The sequence below is a fragment of the Triplophysa dalaica genome, chromosome 21, assembly GCF_015846415.1.
Source record: "Triplophysa dalaica isolate WHDGS20190420 chromosome 21, ASM1584641v1, whole genome shotgun sequence".
Classification (NCBI taxonomy): Eukaryota; Metazoa; Chordata; class Actinopteri; order Cypriniformes; family Nemacheilidae; genus Triplophysa; species Triplophysa dalaica.
This window is the reverse complement of record NC_079562.1, coordinates 20,613,052-20,634,348: the sequence shown is the minus strand read 5'-3', so window position 1 is coordinate 20,634,348 and position 21,297 is coordinate 20,613,052. Positions and strand designations below refer to the sequence as shown.

The following is a 21,297-nucleotide window of genomic DNA, read 5'->3' as shown; positions in this document are numbered from 1 at the left end:
TAATAGTTAAGGCTGAATATTGGTAAAGTAAGGCAGTTACTAATCAACATTATATCAATATAAAATAATTCACAATTGGCAAGGAAGTAGGGCTGTGCAATTAATCGCAATCGCAAAAAAATTGCGATTTGAGCACATGCGATTTCTAAATCGCACAAAGCTGCGATTTTATTAATTAATTTATAACGCAGAATACTAAAACGGTGTTGTGCGCATGTTTAAGATGTTAACCAATCAGAGCTCACTCTGCGAACTGCGCAAAATACGAAAAAAGCTGAGAGGGACAAGAACAGAATAGGCGAACTGGAGGAATCGATATAAAATATGGATGCAGGTCAGAATAAAAATGATTTGCTGCCAAAAAGAAATTCAACATCAGTCGTATGGGAGTATTTTGGATTTAGGAGAGAAGATGTGTCAGAGAGCAAGGTAATCTGCAAGATCTGTGAAATAATTATTGCAACGAAACCTGTTCCAACACTTAAAACAGCGGCATAAAAAACTAAATGATCAATGCATGTCAACAAAGTCCGTCGAACCTAACAAAAGCACACATCAAAGCCAGGCTGAACAAGTATCCATCGTTGAAGCATTTGCAGGCGTAACGTCTTATGAGAAAGGATCAAAACGCCACAAAGAAATTAACGAAGCGATCACCTATCACATTTGCAAAGACATGATGCCTGCGTACATCGTCAGTAAAGACGGTTTCCGAAGATTAATACAAACACTCAACAAAAGATACCAGCTGCCCTCGCGCACTCATTTCACACGAGTTGTTATTCCTGAAATGTATGAGAAATGTAAGGCAGGCGTTGAATGCGAGCTTAAGTAAAATACTACGCCACGACAACAGATTTGTGGTCCAGCAGAACGATGGAGACGTATATGAGCAGCGAAATGTGTGAAGTGAAATACAATTTTAAAGTTTATTTTTGGAATTTAGGCAAGTTAACCAGAATTTATTTCATGTTGTCTGATTTAAAGACATTTATTTCAAGTTGTATTACTGTTAATACTATGTTATTCCATTGTGGAATGTTTTGTCAGGCACTTCTGGTGCACTGAGTACATTTAGAATGTTACATGCTTGAAAAAGTAAAACAATTACCAAAATCCTTATAAAAATCGCAATGTGATTATTTCGTCCATATTGCGCAGCCCTACAAGGAAGCACGCACCAATAAAACTCATAACTTTTAAGATTTAAGACTAAGATTTATGTGAAATTTTCTTCCCGTTGTCAGGGCCCCAAGCAGTCATGGGCCCCTGGGCCTGTACCCATAATGCCCATTGGATAATCCGGCCCTGCCCACACCCATCAAATCTGGTGGCAAAACATTCATTACCTAGCACTTATTTTATTTATTCATGACATCATCGACTAGTCCTCATCGACATGACTGTAACATAATCAGTTGATTAGGAGGTCATTCAAGCCCTATTTCACACACGACAGTGTTTTTTTTTTAATGTTTTATGAATTCCTGGTAATATTTTTTTAGGTGATTGGTTAAAGCCACTCACAAAAGATTTGATCTTCATAAAAAAGTATCTTAAGCGTCATGAAGAGACGTGTCTGTGGAAGGGGCAGGATTAGAGAATTTAGGATGCACAAGGCATGAGTAATGCTTGCACTCAGCGCTCAACTGCTGGAGAAATATTTATCATTCATGTGGTGTGTGTTGCCAAAATAATTCACGGCTAAATTAAAATGATTTGTGTCTCAAGCCCTAGAGCAGTGTTCCCGATTCAGATAATATTCGTTTGTTAAGATAATTTAAAGATAAACTGACTCTTTGGTGTAACTTTACAAATGCCCCCAGAAAAGACCCGAACGCTCCCTTTTCAAAAATCTGGCCTTCAGCGGCCCCAATTTTCTCGAAACGCCCCCGTTGAGAAACCCTATTTTGTAGATATGTGACCCTGCCTGTGAATTCTGTCATCATTTACTAACCCTCTTTTCATTTCTAACCTGTATGACTTTATTTTATTCTGCAGAACACAAAAGAAGATTTTTTTGAACATGGTTGGTAACTGAGATTTTTTGTGATTTTTGCAGCCAAAAATGCTGAAAGGGGGGACGCAACAGTGTTGCGTAATGCATTCTGAATGTTAATTACAATGTTGAACATGCTGGATCTCATGCTTCACATGGTTAACTTGTCAAAAAAACATGCAGTAGTATTTCTGTGCTCTCTTCACACCGCCAGCGTCCATATGGGTTCCGAGAAGTGTTCTTTGAGCATGAAAGTCAGTTTTGTAACTAGGGCTGTGACTTTGGCAGTTTTTACAACCAGGTTGGTAATGGACAAATCAACGGTGGTGGGAAATATAAATCGTTTCTATAAATATATTGATATTATTATATTTGCTTGTAGCAACCACATGACAAGTGGAAGAGAAATATAAACCTAATTCAAATACTTGAAGTTACTAAATAGTTAAATACTTGAAATTGACATATGATATGTGAGAAAAATGTAGAGGAAACATCCATCTATGTTTAATGCACAAATCCATCAATGAAACGGCACACTTAACATTTAAATAAACATCAGTAAATAATGAAAACTTCAATGATATAAGAAAGTTAAAACTCAGTCAGTCAGTCACATATTAACCCTTACAGTACTTAATTCCATTTGAAACAAACCGTTTAAACTAATGTTGTCAAAAATCAGAGCCCCGCCTCCTCTCACAGACTTGACTTGTTTGCGTCAGTTAAAAGTGTTCATGTCAGTTCAGAGTCTCAGTAACACATCTGGCTCGGTGTAAGCTTGTTTGCACTGATCAATCATTTCATTTGCCCTGGTTAAACGTTGTTTATTTACATTTACATTTACGCATTTGGCAGACGCTTTTATCCAAAGCGACTTACATTGCATTATCCTATACATATATACTTATGTTAGTGCAATCCCCTGGGATCGAACCCACAACCTTGCATTGTTAATGCACTTACCACTGAACTACAGAAACGTTTATGTTAGAAAGATGCCAGTACAGAGTCTCCGCAACAGTTCTCATGTTTAATGCAAGGTCGTGGGTTCAATCCCAGAGGATTGCATGGACTTAGAAAACAAAATATATATGAAAAATGCAATGTAAGTCACTTTGGATAAAAGCGTCTGCCAAATGCATAAATGTAAATGTGCAATGAATGAGCAATACAATTGTTCAAGTATTTATGAAACTCTTTAATCTCTTTATTAATCTCTCATCTATTTATGTAAACTCTGGTCCATTATTACTGTCAAATACAACTTTTATTTTAAATAGTAAATGTATTAGTAAAATGTACATTAGATTAACAATTAGTAAATCATGTAAACATATACCTCATTGTCAAGTCTTGTTCAAATTAACTTTAAAGTAAAACATTTAGGGCCTTATTGTTATGGCAGTTTTTTCGCTGTGGTAGACATGTGCAGATATTCGGTAATGCAAATAATTGCGGTAATGGATTAGCACAATACATTTTTTGCGTTATTTGAAAGTTCCCGCGATAAAAACAAAGATCAACATTATTATATTTAGAACGCAAATCATTTGAGAACGTTTCATTTCCATCAACCGGATAAAAGTTCACTGCATGTATGCTGCAGAGCCATGCACACTCTGATCTAAACAAACCTGTTCCCCACGTGGAGATGCCTACATGCGTGTGTGCGCAGCTAAGCAAAAGACGTGTGCGTGCACTGATGAAAACAGCACCACGTGGACAGAGGATGCATGGCCAAAACGGGAACGCTGCCTATGATTCACCCCCCCTCTAAAAGGGTGAAAAATGCAGAGGGAATGCTGGTTGAAGACGGTTTCCCTTTGAGTAAGACATGTAAGACGGAGAGTGGCAATGAAACATGGAAACACGTCTTACATGTTCGCTCATCTCTGTGAAAACCATCCGATTCAATTCAGGGATATAAAGGTAAGTTTATGAAACTTTGTCTCATTTCTGTGTCAAATACAACAATTAAAAAGTAGTTTAATATCAAGATGCCAAAGTAACACAAACTTCATTTGCATGTAGCTTGTTTCAACGTAGTTTAAGATTTGGCTAGAGCTCCATTTCAGTGTTCTGTAGTAATGTTTTTCCTAACCATTTCCTTATTTTCTTTCTCCATTTACAGAGTAGCCATGCATCTAGCAGTGAATGTTCATCTTCAGCTGAAGCCATTGTTCAGCCAACAGTAAAAGAGGCATTCCAGCGTCAGGCTTCATATGGATCCTCATCTCATCAGCCAAAGAAATACATCATGCCTTTCATATTATATTGCTAAGGATAGGATACCAATTCACACTGTAGCAAAACCAGGACCACTTTACAAAATTCCTTCAGGAACCTTTTTTCTCAAAAACAGAATTACCCAAAATGTACAACAGTTTAAAAGAGGAAGTTGGCAACCCTATAGCCCGGGGAAAATGGTATGGAGCAACCACTGACCTGTGGACCAGCAGTGGAGGAAGCGGACATCCATACATCATCTTCACTATCCACTACCTCTTAGACTGGAAAGTTTGATCAAATTGCCCGGAAACAAAGTTCTTTCCAGAAGACTACACTGCTGACAATATCAGAGAATTTTTGGATAATATGTTGAAAGAGTGGAGCATCAACAAAAATCATCTTGTCAGTGTTACAACTGATAATGCTACAAACATAAAAAAGGCATTTGAGAGTGCCACATCCTTCCACTGCATGTGTTTTGGCCACAACATGAATATGGCCATTACAAAAGCTCTGAAAAATCAGAGGGTGGACACAGCTATTCGTGCTTGTCGACATTTGAAGAGTTGGAAGAGAGGAAGAAAGCTCAGAAATAAGCAAGAGGCCTTAAACATCACTGAGATGTTGCTCATTCATGATGTAGTCACTCGTTTATTGAACAACAGCAGGCAGTCTGTGCTATACTGGCAACTGAGAGAGGGGCATGGCATTTGATACCAAAGGAAACAGATATTATTCAGTGCTTTGACTGATGCATTGGCTTCAGAGAGCAGGGTAAGCCTGTCAACCCCTGTACTGAAACGGGAGCCGAGCACAAACACTTACTCTTTCATACAGATGTGAGATGGTTGTCAAAGGGAAGGGCGATTACCCGAGTGTACGAGTTGAGGGATGAAATACGTGCTTTTCTTACCGAGAAGCTGTCACCTCTCGCAAACAAATTCTGCGATGAGAAAAGGCTTTTAACCCTGTCTTATTTTGCCGACATATTTTCTGTTCTAAACGAACTGAACCTTAATTTGCAAGGACGGGAGGACAACATTTTTAGACACTGCGAACAAATTCAGGGATTCCAAAAATCACTCGAGCTCTGGCAGCTGCGACTCAAAACTGCAAGCTACTATATGTTTCCAACAATGATGAGACACATTGAAGAAAATGATGTTTGCAAGAAATCATTCGCTAGTCTGACACGTCTCATTCAGTCACATCTGGAGACACTGATGGGGAGCTTTTGTCGCTACTTCTCCAAGGAGAAGTTTTGTGAATTGAAAGACAAGGAGTGGGTGAAAAATCCCTTTGACTTTGAAACTCCAGAATCAATCGCTAAACTAAATTTATCCTCTGAAGAAGAATCAGAAATGCTTCATTTTACTTGTGACAGCACGTTGAAGACTCGTCACAAAACAGTAAAATTGTCTTTGTTCTGGATCGGCCTTTCCACGGAGTATCCAATGCTGAGCAAAGCAAGCATTTTATTGCTCCTACCCTTCACAACCACCTATATGTGTGAAACTGGATTATCAGTTTTGACCAAAATGCTTCTCCGGACATGCGTGTTGCCCTTTCGTGAAGAATGTATATTTCTTATTATTTTAATGTTTGTTTTGAGTGTAATCTGGTGTAATCTAAACAAATGAAGATAGAAGAATACAGTTTCTTTTGTCTAAAAGCAGAGACTCTGTTCTTTCATTTGACATATTGTTTGTCCATATATTCTTTATAGAAAATGTACTGTGAGCCATTAAAATTTGGTGAAAATTATAAAAAGGCTGGCAACTTTTTTTTTTAAAAAGCTGGCGGGGAAAGAGTTAACTAGGCTGTACAAAAAAAAAAAGAGAAAACGATGAAATGCATTTAAATACAAAATACTGTTACAAAGTTATAGTATTTTGTATTTCAAATGGATGTATTCGAAACACTAAGGAGGTTGTTTGGCAAAAAGTATTTAAGTTTGAAATTACAAGAATACAAAGATTAAACACATTTAAATACAAAATAGTCCTATACCACCCCATCACTAAACTAGATTATATAGAATTCTAGCTAGTCATCATGTAAACGTTAGCTTGCCTTGTCATTGCTGCTGGTCACAGGGATCTTGCTAACTTGCATCCTGAAAGCAGCCAAATGAAACCTCAAAACCCGCCCAAAGGGATTGAAAACTAGCCCAATTATTTTCTTGTGTCAAATCAAAGTTAAGTTTGTTAGTTTCTATTGCTATATTAACTTGTCTGAATGGTTTCCTAGGTATTGTATATATGTTTTGTTCTGGTAAACTGAAAAGATGTTTTGGGGGATATAGGAAGCAAAAACTTCTGGGTCATCTTTGACTACCATTATGATCTTTTCTGCTATAGTAGTCAATGATGCAAAATAAGTTTTAGTTTCTAACATTCTACCAATTCGTGTTCAACCGAACAAAGACATTTATACAGGTTTGGAACAACTAGAGGGTGAGAATCCATAACAGAATTTCATTTTTGGGTGGGTGTCCCTTTAAAAAAGATCCCATGTGTGCTCGAGGCCACATACGGGAATGGACGACAAACGTGTTTTCTGTTCGTAAGACATGCAAAAACTTTCTTAAGAAATAAGCATGGTTAAATGTATTGCATATGTATAATGTGAACAAGCACGTCAATGTTTTAGTTGTTCTAGACTGCATATAGCGCTGCTTTAATGTGATATTTGGCAACCGAAGGAAACAACTGTTGTACACTCACAAGTGATTTCTTTCATTGTGCAACATGAAATGCACCTTACGAAACATTGGTAAAAGTATAATTCGTATGCATTGTCTAACACCAGCGCTATATTTTTCTCTTTGGTTGAGCTTAGCTCCTGTGTCACCTCCCTGTACTGTAGCCTGCCTGTCAAGACACTAGCTCTCCACACTTATGAAAATGGGCCGGTCCTGGAGTTGCCAGGTATTCATCAGAGTATGAATACACATTAAGAATCTCATCGAATAACATTTATCCTTAGAATATAAATAACATTTTTGGCGGCGGCAGTACATTATAAAAGTAACCCATAAACCCACAACCTGCGGCTCAATAATTTTTCCAGCAACAGCATTTTCAAAACAGCCAAATTGTGTGGGAAAACCACGCACTAACACTGGCGCTAGGCTTACAGCACACCGGGCGGGGCTAATTGTCTCAAATTTTTAGCTCAGAGACTGAAATCATCCAAGCCAGAGGGAGATGAATGACACCACACGCGTCTATTCACGATCAGGAAATAGAATTTAGTTGCAGGATTTTTTAGTTTTTAATGTCTCGCGGGCAAAAAGTTTGTTGTAAAGCAAGCGTAACTGAACATGTACAGAGTAAAATATTACTGTAAATTGATTAGTAATGCCTTACACTACTGCGTTACAGCAAAAAGTTATATGTTACTGTAATACATAACTTTGTAACGCACTAGTGGTCGACCGATTATCGAATTGGCCGATTATCGGCGTCGATATTAAGGATTTAGCCGATAATCGATATCGATCATTTTCAAAGCCGATTTGCCGATAAAGTCATTTAATTTTGAAATGCGCTTTTTGGCTCTGATGCAGCCAAGGATTTAGCGAGAGCAGTCGGAACACGTCACTCTAGGGGTTTGCCTAGAGTAATGCCCGCCCACTGCCCCTCTGATTTGTTGGGACTAAGTCAGGAGTCCGGCCAATCAACACGGGAGGCTGCGGAACAGAAAGTCTTTTTTCACTGTCACACCGAAAGCGCTGCTTCGGGTTCATGCTCTATGAGGTAAAGCAGCATCAGACGTTGAAATAAATCTCAATCCACTGCACTGAAGATGCAAAACACTTCAATATAATAAGTGCCTGAATTTCGGAGCAGCTTTGCGGGTTTCCTGCAGGTTCCGCGGGATTTACGCATTATTATCATGTAGATATAATTCACATCCTCAGTATAACAATGATTTGCTCTGCAAGCGAGCAGCACACTGCACACGCGTTTCTTGTAATTGATCGAGCTGGCGTTTTGCACGTCACTTAAAATGACGCCATTTCAAAAATACAAGACATTTTAAAGCATAAAGAACTTGAATCGTCGGTCTTCAGTCAGAGTGCTCTCATGCTCATGTTATAGCTTCATGAAAATATTGCGGTCTTTTCAACAACATACACAATAAAGCTATGAAGGCAATTCAATTATTTACACTTAATATGTAAATTCAAATTGTGCTAGTTAATCCAATGATTAGCATAATGATTAATTGAAAAGTATTGTATGCAATGTTAAAGTCATCAGAACATATTTTTTCCATAAATAAATATAATTTGTTACATTCAATTCATTTTTCCATTTGTTGCTTGCTTGTTGTTTTTTACTGTGTTGCTTGTGATTTACAAAATGTTCACAGAATTCTGCTGGGTGCTCCCTTCTTTCTTTTATTAGTATTAATATAAGTGTTATGATTAAGATTTCTCAGTCAGAATTAAAAATATTTCAAATGTTTCAGAACATGTGTTCTTAATTTCTATATAAATTTACGTTTTTACACCATATATATATATCGGTTCAAAATATCGGTTATCGGTCTAATTTGCATGGAAATAATCGGTATCGGCCTGAAAAACGCATATCGGTCGACCTCTATAACGCACTACTCCAAACACTGGCCATCACACACTTGGAGTATTCCACAAATCACTACGCACTGGTTAACTGGCCAATCAGAGCACACCTCGCTTTTTAGAGCCATGTTTTGTGAAAAAGACCCAGATCACAGACAGTTGAGACCGAGACAAGACAAACACCATCAAAAATGTTCTTGGGACCGGACTAGAGAACGTTCTTTGACTCGAGTCCAGTCTCAAGACCCTTTTGTGATAGTACTTCACTACTAGTCGTAGCACAAGTATTAAACGTCTGTTTTGATCAACAAACAATGTGCAAGTGCAGTTCATCATGAATAGGCAGGTTTGACTGACAAATAACATTCATGTTACAGTTTGGAAAATAATTATTTGATCCCCTGCGGATTTTGTAAATTTGCCACCTTACAAAGAAATGAAGGGTCCATAATTTAAATAGTGGGCTTATTTCAACTGATAGAATATTTAAAAAACCAAGGGGGAAAAAATATATATAAAGGTTATAAATTGATTTGCATTTCAGTCAGTGAAACAAGTATTTGATCCCTGAGAAAAACCTAACTTTGTACTTGGTGAAGAAACCCATTTAATGGGGAACATCAGTATTTTTGCAGACAGGGCGAGTGCGCTGACGTCAGTTTAATAAATTATAACATGGTGACAAAAATGCATGCATTGAATTTTATTATTGTAACTATGGATAGGCATTTGTGAGTATTGTATGCTCCAAAATAGAAAACAGATGAAAGAGACAGCATGAACGGCAATGACATTTGTTTTAATTTCAATCAGTTTTGTTTAACTTATACACTGGAGTTGTATTAATGTAGTTAATATCTATGCGTTTTATTTAAACGTACAATACAGTTTAGTGGTTCAAGCAATTGGTTTATTGATGTAATACACTTCATTATATATACTTTTTTTTTTAAATGAACAATTTAAAATGCGTAGTTATCGTTATCGGCAAAATCCAATATCGGTCGACTTCTACTGTTCATCCCACAACAAGATCCATTGCAGTACCTGCAGAATAACCAGGGTTTTGCCATGCAGGCCCACACTCGAACGCACCAATGGAAACATATGCCATTAATTTCTGTGTTAATGTAAAAAAAATTGAATAAAACCGTCCACAAAAGAAAGACTACAAATGCTTAAGACTTCTTATCGCACAGTCATTTTCTCACACTTATATTTGTGGTCTACCACAGTCATGGCACTTTACCACTGCGGTGGTGCGGTGGTCACTACCCCCATCATAGCCCTTTTCAAAACAAATTTTTCTTATCCCCTTATTGGACAATTCTACCGGAAAACATTGCAACGCGTCAACAACCAAGGAGAGCAGAAGACAGAGTATGAGCACACGTCATTCTCACTTGTGTGCAGGAGAGAGAGAGAGCACTACGTTCGCAAAGTTGAGATGTGTTTGTTTGTTCACTTCATTTGGTTGATGAATGTTATATAAACCGTGGATATAACGCTGGATTTGGAGATGGTTTGAAACTGATAGAAGGACCCGTCCCAATGCTAAAAGATGCCGGACATGAAGTCATATGTCTGTATTTTACTGGCAATGGGCGCCCACCTGCTGTAGTTCAGCCTTTCCCCCCCCCCACGCATCTTACGTTTTTGGAATTAATGGTACAGCTGTATCTGTCTTTTATAAATGTGATCAAGCCAAAGACTCTACGGATATCTGAAGGGTGAAATTCTATTCTGACAGTACTCAAGATTAACATGAGATATGCAGAAACTGTTTGGGTTACAGGTACTTTTATTTTGCAGCGGCTATATTCAAATTTTGCTATAAAAATTGCAGGGGGTTAGTTACAGAAATAGTGTAAAATACGACTTGAATTGAAAAATATGGTTCTTCTCTAAAACTACATCGTGATGAATGTTCATTGACACCCAAATAAACATGACAGCTTTCTTCATAGATTAGATGGATTTATTTTGTTTCCAGGAGAAAAAACTTAACTCCTAATGCTAACGCCTTCAACAGACCTAAGGAAAGGAGACCAGAGGCTAGATTTTTCCACAAAGTGGAAAGCATCGTAAAGTTCAGTTATTGGCTGATTAGGTGTGTTTGACTTCAGACTGATCCGTTATTGATATCACAGTAACATGATAGGGATAAGACAGCAAACGGTTCTGTAGACTTGTAAATGACATCCACATACTTTAATATCGTAAAGCCGATTGTTGTTCTCAGCATTCCAGAGGTGTATAATACTTTAGTATTTTACTCAAGTACATTGATCAAGTATCTTTATCAGAGTGTTTTTACACCACTTCATTTCATAAAATTCCTTTTTACGTGTTTTTTTTCTTTTTTTCTTATAAATATGAAAAACCAACTCTTACTTTTACTAAAGTTAAACTATTTTTGAATAAAAAGAAAGTACTTTGACTTTTGATGTACTTTTTATGTTAAAATTGCCATGTCATTTTTAAATGTAGTTGAGTAAAACATATTATACATGAAATGCTTTATTATGCATGGAAGTTAAATATTTCCAAAGTTAAAACACTAGTAAAAAAAGTAAAGATACTTGATCCCTGAGAGTAAAATACTCTCATTTACATTGACAGCTGAACTTCAGCGAGAAATGTAAAGGGTCACATAATGTACCTCATGCTTTAGGTTCCACACTATCCACGCTAGAGCCTAACAAATGGAGCTGGATCCCCTCTTTTTCAAGCGGGGCAGGGTACTGTTAGCGGGTCGGGAGCGCTCACTAGTCAATGGAACCAGGCTTCAGCTGTCAAACAGGAACGGTTCGATTTGTATAGTGTGAGCTAGGGCTGGGCGATTTTTCTGATTTTTTCGATAAATTTGAATTTACGTTTTAACACGATTTATTTTTTGTTAAATTGAGACATTGAGATTTAAAAAAAAATGTTTATCATGTACATCCAATAAGATACGTTGGAAATACTTGTCAATACCACTTGATGCCGCGCCTGATCCACCTGATTGTGTCTCAACCGCTCACTCCAAAATCAGTAACGTAGAAGTTAACGACTTACGTCATGAAGACACCTGGCTCTTCGCATCAGGATGAGCTTGTATCAAATAAAAGGTATTAATGTTACTTCAGTGATTTGGAAATGGTTTGTATTTGAGAGGTCAGACGTCAAACAAAATTTGGTCAAATGCAAGATATGTCGAAAGTCAGTTGCAACCAGCAGTGGCAGCACAACTAATTTGTTTCAGCATTTGTGACAGAGACATCAGGCTGAATAGCTCGAATGCGCAAAATTAAGAGATGAAAACAACAGTCAGCCATCCGAAGACGACAGATCCACCTCGAAATGCACAACGTCAGGTTTTATTAGCAGCATCATTTTCCAACGCCATTCCATATGATAAAAAGTCACACCGATGGCAAGAAATAACAAATGCTGTGGCATTTCATATCGCAAAGGACATGTTTCCCATGCACACCGTGGAAAAGCAAGGCTTCATAAAGATGCTACACGCCGTTGATCCAAGATACAAGTTACCAAGCCGCAAACATTTTACAGAAGCCGCAATTCCCCGAATGTACACTGAAACACGCGAAAAAGTGTCGGAACAGCTTTATAACGCATCTTTCTTTTACAAAGTTGTACTTTTACACCTTCTTTACCACTGTAAAGTACACTGAAAAAACAACTAGACACAATACAGAAATGTTTTAAAATACAAAAAAGTTCCTTATTTATGTTTTTTTCTAAATTACTAATAAAGAGAATGTTATTTCAGTATTTTATTGTTGTAGTTATGTTTTAAGTTGACTAGTTAAGCAAAAACGAAAAAATAGAAATAGTGAATCGTTCAAATGTTCTGAAAAAATCTAGATTCGATTTTTTTGCTAAATCGCCCAGCCCTAGTGTGAGCAGGCCCCTAGTGTCCATTCAACTGAAATAAATGGGAACTGAACATCCTTCAACGTATCTTTTTTGTGTTCGGTAGAAGAAACTCGTACACGTTCCACATGACAAGGGGGTTACTTTCATTTTTGGGTGCACTATCCCTTAAACATAAAAGCATCCTATCTAATGTAAAGAACATTCTGTGAGAATATAATCATGATTTTGTTATATTATTTCGACAGGAGTAATGTCATGTTAAAGATTGAAATCCAACTATGATGCACATTATCCCACAGTTTCATTTGAGCCTGGATTTCATAGGCACATATAGACACATATATCAAACCCCCTCCCCCCTGTATGCCCATCACACCCAATCTGACAACCTGTACAAAAGTTAGGGTTAGTTTCCCTCCCACAGTCAGTGTGTGAAGCTGCTGAAAGCAGGAAGTGACACACTATCAAACATGTCTACATACATAACAACAAATGCTGCTTCTGTGTTGTGTGTGTGTGTGTGTGAGCGAGCGAAATAATACACATGGTTTGAGTTGATGATGAAACCTATGAAAATGGAAAATGATCAATGTTATTGAACTTATGAACTCACTGTTGCTGTGTTGTTGGAGTTTCTCTTCTGAATGAAGCTCGTGTCGTTTTCCACCAGCGCGGCCATTTCATCCTGCTGTTGATCTGACACAAACACACAAGAACAACAACACAAACTCAATATAAACTCAAACTCCGTAACTCTGTGTGTAGTGTGAACTTGACGGCCGATGCGATCAAGTGTGTTAACTAACATTAATCTAATCTAACATTAGCTGATCGTGAGGCGCGTGCGGCGGCATTTAGTCACACATGAAAACAACTTTCCCATCATCAACATTACACGATCACTTGTCCGACTTCAGCGGTGTAAACCGCTCTTTATCGACATTTAACACTCTGAAGTAGCGCAGGTCGATCATCTAAACTTTCACAACTTGTAGAGGAGCTAAACATTCTCACTCAGTCGATTAATTCACTCACTTAACACACTGACGGACCAACTGAAGTAAAAGAAAAGTGTTCAGTTTGCGACGATCGCGTGAATGTTGTAATATATGCGTCAAGCATGAAGTACATTAGCTCGAGTTTTTGAGGGGGGTCAACGGTGTCAGTGTTTGAATAGTTAGATAAATATGTCGTATTAAAACTCATACATGCCAGCAAACAATATATGACTTTCATACCGGCTCTTGTTGATGGCAGTAAATATAACGTGAAGTATAAATGAATCTTACCGCTCATAGTGCGTGAAGGCGCGAGTTTTTCACGCGTCTAGAAGTCTGACATGAACTCTAACACAACTCAACCAAACATGATGAACAGAAGGGAGGGACTCCGAATGGATGAGCCGTTGAGCCAATTAGAAGATGATCATTTTCTCCTTAGCCAATAAGAGACTTTGGTTTTACTCTTTTTTTTTTTTTTCATGACGACGCATAGAAACTTTTCATATCAGTTGCATGTGTGTGAAACTGACGCTCTGCAGAATTTTACAACTTGACATGACAATTTAAACTATTTGTAACGTTTTGTTGTTACTTGACTGTTAAAAGCAGTTTAACAACACTAATAAGCTACTGGTGCTTTTTGCCCTCTGTAGTAAATCTACTCACTGTTTTTAATTGTGACCCAGTAATAATGAGCAACATAGTTTGATTTTCAAACAATTCAATTCAAGTTTATTTATATAGCGCTTTTCACAATGTGTATTGTTTCAAAGCAGCTTTACAGGGGCAAACAGGAAAAACAGAAAAGTTAAAACACAGCACAGTGCATGGTGTTTATACAACGAGTAAGATCATTCTAATAAATAATATCTAATTTCTAATTAAATAAATAAATGAATGAATGCAGTCTCCCGGTGAGCAGGCCAACACTGCCCTGCTGTGGCGAGGAACCCAAACTCCAATGATTGATTAATGGAGAAAAAAACCTTGGGAGAAACCAGGCTCAACCGGGAGGGCCAGATCCCCTCTGACGTGTCATAGCTGCACTCAGACTCGTGACATGTGATTTTAGTTTAGCATTTAATACCAAATATTGTAACTTCAGCATTAATAAGACAAATAGTCCGTCTTTGCTCTTGGTTGGGGATGTAGTGGTCTGAGCTGGGATGGTCCGATGGTCATATTTCTCTTGGCTGGTGGTGGAATTGCCTTAGATGGAGCTGGGATGGTCAGTCAGTCTGCAGCTGTAGCTGGCGTAATCTCAAATTGGGGATGGGCATCTGTCAGTCGTCTGGACACGGTGGAACTTCTTCTTACCTCGGGATGGGCATCCCGAGGCAGAGGCGGAAAGAGAAACATTCATTTTGCAATGATTTAAATTCTTAGTAAATATCAAGGGTACATTTTCACAGGATGTTCTTTACGTCATTTAGGATGATTTTATGTAGGAAAAAAACTAACTACACAGAGTAACCTTTCACATTTACATTTAGACATTTAGCAGACGCTTTTATCCAAAGCGACTTACAAAGAGTTTAGGAGCAATAAGCGAAAGTTCATACAGGAGCCATAATACATTAGGTGCCAATACAAAGTTACTGGTTTCAACAAAAGCTAGACCACTACCTGTTGAGAGAAAGGGTTAGTGTATTTTTTTTTTTTTTCTCATTTGTTTGTCAAGTATTCACAGAAGAGATGGATTTTAAGTAGTTTTTTTAATGTTGTGAGAGATGTGGTTGACCGGACCGAGTTAGGAAGAATGTTCCACCAGGAAGGAGTTGTGAATGAGAAAGAGCGGGAGAGCGATTTACTGCCCTTATGGGAAGGCAATACAAGCCGCCGTTTCACAACTAATAGGCTATTATTTCCTCCAAATCGTTAGTGTACAATATTTCAACCAAGAACTATTTGCATGGGTCCTGCCCGACAGCTTAGGGAAAGTTGTTTTTAATTAAATGAGTTCATATTTAATTTTACATTTATAATTGTGTTATCACTATCTCACTGTCCCACCACTGACCCTGTCTGTGCTTTCTACATATAATTTTACATATGCTACTGTAAAGTACATTTTGAAATGAAATAATCTTGATGTCGTATTCATATGTTGGACATCAGACAATCACCTGTTAGAGGTTACTCATCTGGGTTCTAATTGATCAAAATGAGCTGTGGTCGTTAACGTAAATGACCTAGTGAGAGATCAACCATGCTGTTACAAAGATACGCTGCATGTGTTCTAGTGATACAATATCATTAAACGTTAATGTTAATAGAGCCTTGAGATTTGAACACTTTCTCAACCGTAACCCTATGACCTGACACTTGAGTAGTGCCATGTGAAAGATTGAAATCATATGTTTAAAATCAAACTCTGATTCTCATTATCAAATGATCATTTGAGACCTGAGCCTGAATTTCACAAACTGGTCACATATTTGTGTTTACACTAAAACGGTGTAGGGTACCAAACAATTGTGTCTTGAAGTGCCCTTTTGTGTTGTCATCTCGTGCCCACACGAAGGCGCCGTCTTTTTGCAAAGAATCATAAGAGTGTGGGAAGTGTCCATCAGTTGTAGCCTTCAAAATTGATCTTTCTGGAGGGTCCTTTGAAGTGGCCAGTTATGAGCACTTTGGTTTGTAATAACCCTTCAGTATGGCGGCCATAATTGTTTTCATTTCAAAGTGCCCTTTGTAAGGCGATATATAATTTGCAATCCATGATCACAAACGTTTGCTCTTAAGTCTACATTTGATTAATAATACATTTGAGATAGAATCATATTTGAGTGTACCCCCGTAAGTAATGATCAGAGTTAAATATATGTTAAAGCGGTGCTGCATCAATGTGTCATGCATTCAGAGTTCTTCAGAATGTAAAACCTGCTGTCTTCTCCCGTTTAACATGGTCAACTTGTCAAAAAACGAATTGGGCGTATGACGAAGTATTTCTGTGCTCGATACACTCCCCCAGCGATCCTACAGGTTTCGTAAAGTATTTTTTTAAAAACATATAAAACTGTTTCGTAAAAACTTTTCTTAGTCCCTTATTGAACAATTCTCCCGGAAAAGCACGCGGCATGCCAACTGGAGAGCAGGAGAAGGAGCATGCGCAGATGTCACTTTCACTTTTCTGAAGGATAGAGAGAGAGAGAGAGAGAGAGAGAGAGCATATGTTGGTGAAGTTCAGGTGTTTGTTTGTTCACTTCATTTGGTTGATGAATGTTATATAAACTGTGGATATAACGCTGGATTTGGAGATGGTTTGAAACTGATATATGGAGCCGTCCCAGCACTAAAACATGCCGGACATGTACAACAAATGAGTTGAGTGAAACTGATGTCTGTGTTTTGTTGACAATGTGCTTTGGTTCAGCCTACCCCTCCCCCCGAACGCGCCGTATGTTTCAGAAACAATCGTACAGCTGTATCTATCCTTTATAAATGTGATTAAACTAAATACTCTTCCAAGATACAAAGTATGCACCACTACTCTATAGGTACTCAAGATTAGTATGAGATTGGCAGAAAGTGTGTTACGCCCGCTTTAAGATATCTGCTCAACATGTGGAATATTCAGTACCTGCCACGTTTTACATTGTAAAAAGTGGAAACCCACTCATGGGCATGGACTTAACATGTTCCTTAAACCTGTGCTTAAAAGGAAACAAAGTACTCGCCTCAGAATAGTCAGTGCAACAAGTGTCTCATCCTGCCACGTCAAGCTTTGGTTGTATGAAGAACTTTAAACATTAACTGAAATTGCATTAAAATGTCAGTCCTGTGCAACAGAAGCTGCACAGACTACCTTCTTCTGTAAGGGATGCTATTTCTGCAGAGTTGAAACTGCCTGCTAGATGCAGATATTATTGAAAAAATTGATGTTTCGCCTTGGATATCACCCATCGTAGTTATTCAGAAGGTTAGGGTTGAAGGGGGGGAAGCAAAGGAGTACACAGGGGGAACATGAGAAGAATGATAGACAGTCTTGACTTTGGAGACGTGCAAGACCAGATGCTTCTGTCAAAGGGGGCCCAGCAACCGAAGCAGGAGACCCCCTGTCTACAGAACACATCCTCGGAAGACCATGAAGGCGGAAGATGTGAGGGGAGTTTGGGGAGAGACAGGAAGAGAACTTTGGAAAATGGTCTACTACTGTGAGGACTACCATATTGCCACTGGAGGAAGGGAGATTGACCACAAAATCGAGCTAATCAAACTAACATTTAGAAAACAGAGAAGATCAACAAAAACAGTCACAATACAACAGAAACAAAAATACACAACAAATAATGACAAACAATAAACTAAAAGCAACACATACTGTAAATAGTTACACAATACAAAAAATACAGCAACAATAAACTGCGCACTAAATTTATATATTAAGGATTAAATTTAAACAATGTAAAAGATTCAGTGCATAAAAAATATAATAACAGAAACCAATAAACAAACAAGAGAAATTACTGACAAAAAGTATGTTTACAGGGGTGCAAATATATATATATATATATATATATATATTAGTCAAATAAGTTGAAGATGAAAACAAGTAGATGAAACCCAGGTTAGGAACATTTTTTGACCTCCAGCTCAATCATCTGTGCACATGAAGGACTTCTTACTGCCTCTAGAATAAAAGTATACAAATACAGAGTTAAAAATGTGTAATAATTAATGACATTTCACACTTTAATACACCATCATGCCTAAGAGTTTTACATTTAATACAAGACTTTTTTTGTAGATTTAAGAGTTCCGGGCTCTTAATGCAAGAGCTTACCAATCAAAACAAAATTGGGAATCCTATTTTCCCACGTACAGCGATCCAGTTCACACTTTTGGCCTGGGTTTTTCTTGCCAGCTTCATTCCCCAGACTGTGTCTTCACATCCACTCCACCAAATAATCCAAAATCAAGTTCCTTGAATGTTTGAAAACATGCTGTCAGTATTTAACCCAAATTTCTTCAACATGCTTTTGGAACTAATACTAAAATGATATTAGGCAAATTACAGTACATACAAGTTACCAATTAGAAACATATAATTTTCAAAAGTACAAAGTAAAATGACCTGTTTTCAAAAATGGTAAAGAATTAAATAATTTACAGTCTTACTTTGTTTTCCTTTTTGGTGGCCTCAGGGAGTCTGTCTTTGACTGGAGATGAGTCTGCTGTTCCAGAAGATGGGCTGCTCTCGTGTTCTTTTTTTTCATTTCATTATCATTTCATTATAATTCTAAAAATCAACACACACACATAGCTTTTAAATGAAATGAATTGAACACACATCATTCTTTACCCAGACTTCAAGCACAACATCCACTTATTTAGTGCCAACAAAGCTGTCAATGTTTTTTACAAACAAAACTCAATCATGGATAAACTTTGAAAAAGAATGATTGCATATGAACAAAAAAGCCAATCAAGTAGGTAGCAAAAGCTGTTAGTTCAGATTTAAATAAAAGTTTCACTTACCGAACTGTATTGAAGATCAACACAAAGGATGCTTTCACAGTAGAATTTGAATTACGGACTTCTGGTTCTTATAGTGAGAGGAAGCATTCTGGGAAATGACGTCATTTTCATAGACCGCATTTAACGCTGTATTCGCAAATCGACTACAACTTCCAAGATGCATGGCAAACTACATCATCATATCTGCAAAGACATCAGGCTTGCTGGACTTCATGAAGCACTGCGAATACTGGATCAGTGATTAAAAAGCAGGCGAAGCAGTCGGCTCTCAATGCTCAAACTACACCATTCAGTCACAAAAATCACCAATACAAATTATATAAAATCGTTTTTAATGATATAAATGTTTATATAGTAACATAATATAATATAAATATTTTGCTTAAAATCAGCTGTTGTATTCCTCATTAGATATAAATTGGTTTTGATGTGCCTGCTAAGGGTTTTCATGATAGTATCATATTATTAGATATTATTATTGTCATGAACGTGGGTGGTGAGGGACGGAGGACCCAAACGCAAGACAGTGGGTTAGGGGTTAACAAGGCTTTAATAAATAATAAATACAAAACAAACACCCACGAGGGGGTAACAGAACAAAACATGGAGACAGGAACATAACTGACTAACACTTGACATTTAAACTACAATAAACTGAACTAAACAAGAAACTGAACTCACCACAGATGACACAAACAATGAACCAGCACAAGGCAAGAGACACAAGGTCAATATAAAGGGGAAGCAAATCAAGAGGGGACAGGTGCAGGGGATAAACTAATAAATACTAGGAAACAGGAGGGCAGGAACAATGACAAGACCGGAGAGAGAGTATGGCAACCAATAGGTGCCAAAATAGTCTCTCTACAACATAAAACAAGGGATCCTGTCTGACTCCACCTCAAGACCAAGAAATACCTGACATGGTGAGGCGGGACCATGACAATTATTGGCATAACCCTAACCCTAACCCTAACCCTTATTTTTTTGCTATTAACTTTGTGGCTAACCAAAACCGACCAAAATCTTAACTGAATTACGCCTTTTTATGGAAAGCGTAACCTCAACCAGGATGTAGCTTCTGGCTGACCAGACAAAAACGACAATTCTGTTTCACACAAAGACTGTGAAAAAAACCTAAAAAAAAATGCCAGAATTAAGACAGAATTTGTTGCTATCTGGGAAGAGACGAGCAGTGACGTGATCTTGATTACCACGCTGTTTTGAAAAAGTGTGATGTGTTAAAACACCCTATCCCCACAGTTGCTTTTTACAGCAAGTTTATTTTTTTCAGGCGCCAACGGCTGTACAGTTAAATGCAGTAAATTTAAAGAAAGGGATTAATCTATGGGCCTTGATCTGTTAACCTACAGGATTAAATTGTCTATTGTAATAAAAGTATTTTACTGTTGGAAATTGCCCGTTTTTTAAGAGCAATTTTTTACAGTGTACCCTTCCATTATATAAACCCTCTGAGGGTTTAGGCTGCATTAGTTAGATCAACCGGAAACCAGGAATATTTCCAACAACAACTGATATACTTGTTGCATCAAAGAGTGCAGAACAGTCCTCTACACTCAGACAGTCTTGTCTCATTGTTCCAAGGTTACCGCAGCGAGCAGGATGCAGTTCATGTCCAGAACTGAAGGAAGAGCTGAGAATGGGAAGCGGCGCCCTGACAAGAGCTGAGATGATAGAGCTGGATAATGAAGGACGCGGCGACTTGACACGATTTCACTACAAAATTTCAAATGCTATTAGATTATTAATGATAATCTTAAATCAATAATTTACCTTATTAGTAAGTTTATTTATTTTTATTTAGCCTTGTTGTGCAAGCACTGTTGAGCTTGTGCAGAGGCAGCATCTTTTGACAGAAGTGAACTGGAATCCCCTGGTTGAGCCTGGTTCTCTTGAGGTTTTTTTTCTCCTTAGGAGTTTTGGGTTCCTTGCCAGCGTTTGCATACTGTTCGGCACTATTTGACTGGCCGGGGGGCTGCTTTAGAATTCAAAAGTTTTACATAAATAATATTGCGTATAGGAATTTATAGTCTGTTTAATATTTGACCTGTGGTTCTCTCTCCTTTATCTTTAATGTGTGCGTG

General features: G+C 37.8%; 1 protein-coding gene across 2 annotated transcripts in view; it reads right to left on the bottom strand.

Annotated features, from left to right (window-relative positions):
- Positions 1-14,076, bottom strand: part of sp1 (sp1 transcription factor) — a 41,156-nt gene extending 27,080 nt beyond the window's left edge. For both annotated transcript variants that reach the window (XM_056735090.1, XM_056735091.1), the window contains exons 1-2: positions 14,000-14,076; positions 13,324-13,406 (exon numbers count right to left, since the gene is read on the bottom strand). In XM_056735090.1, the coding sequence (XP_056591068.1) occupies positions 13,324-13,406; positions 14,000-14,006 (90 nt within the window). In that variant the 5' untranslated portion in view covers positions 14,007-14,076. The remainder of the gene's footprint in view (positions 1-13,323; positions 13,407-13,999) is intronic.
- Between the last annotated feature and the right edge of the window lie 7,221 nt (positions 14,077-21,297).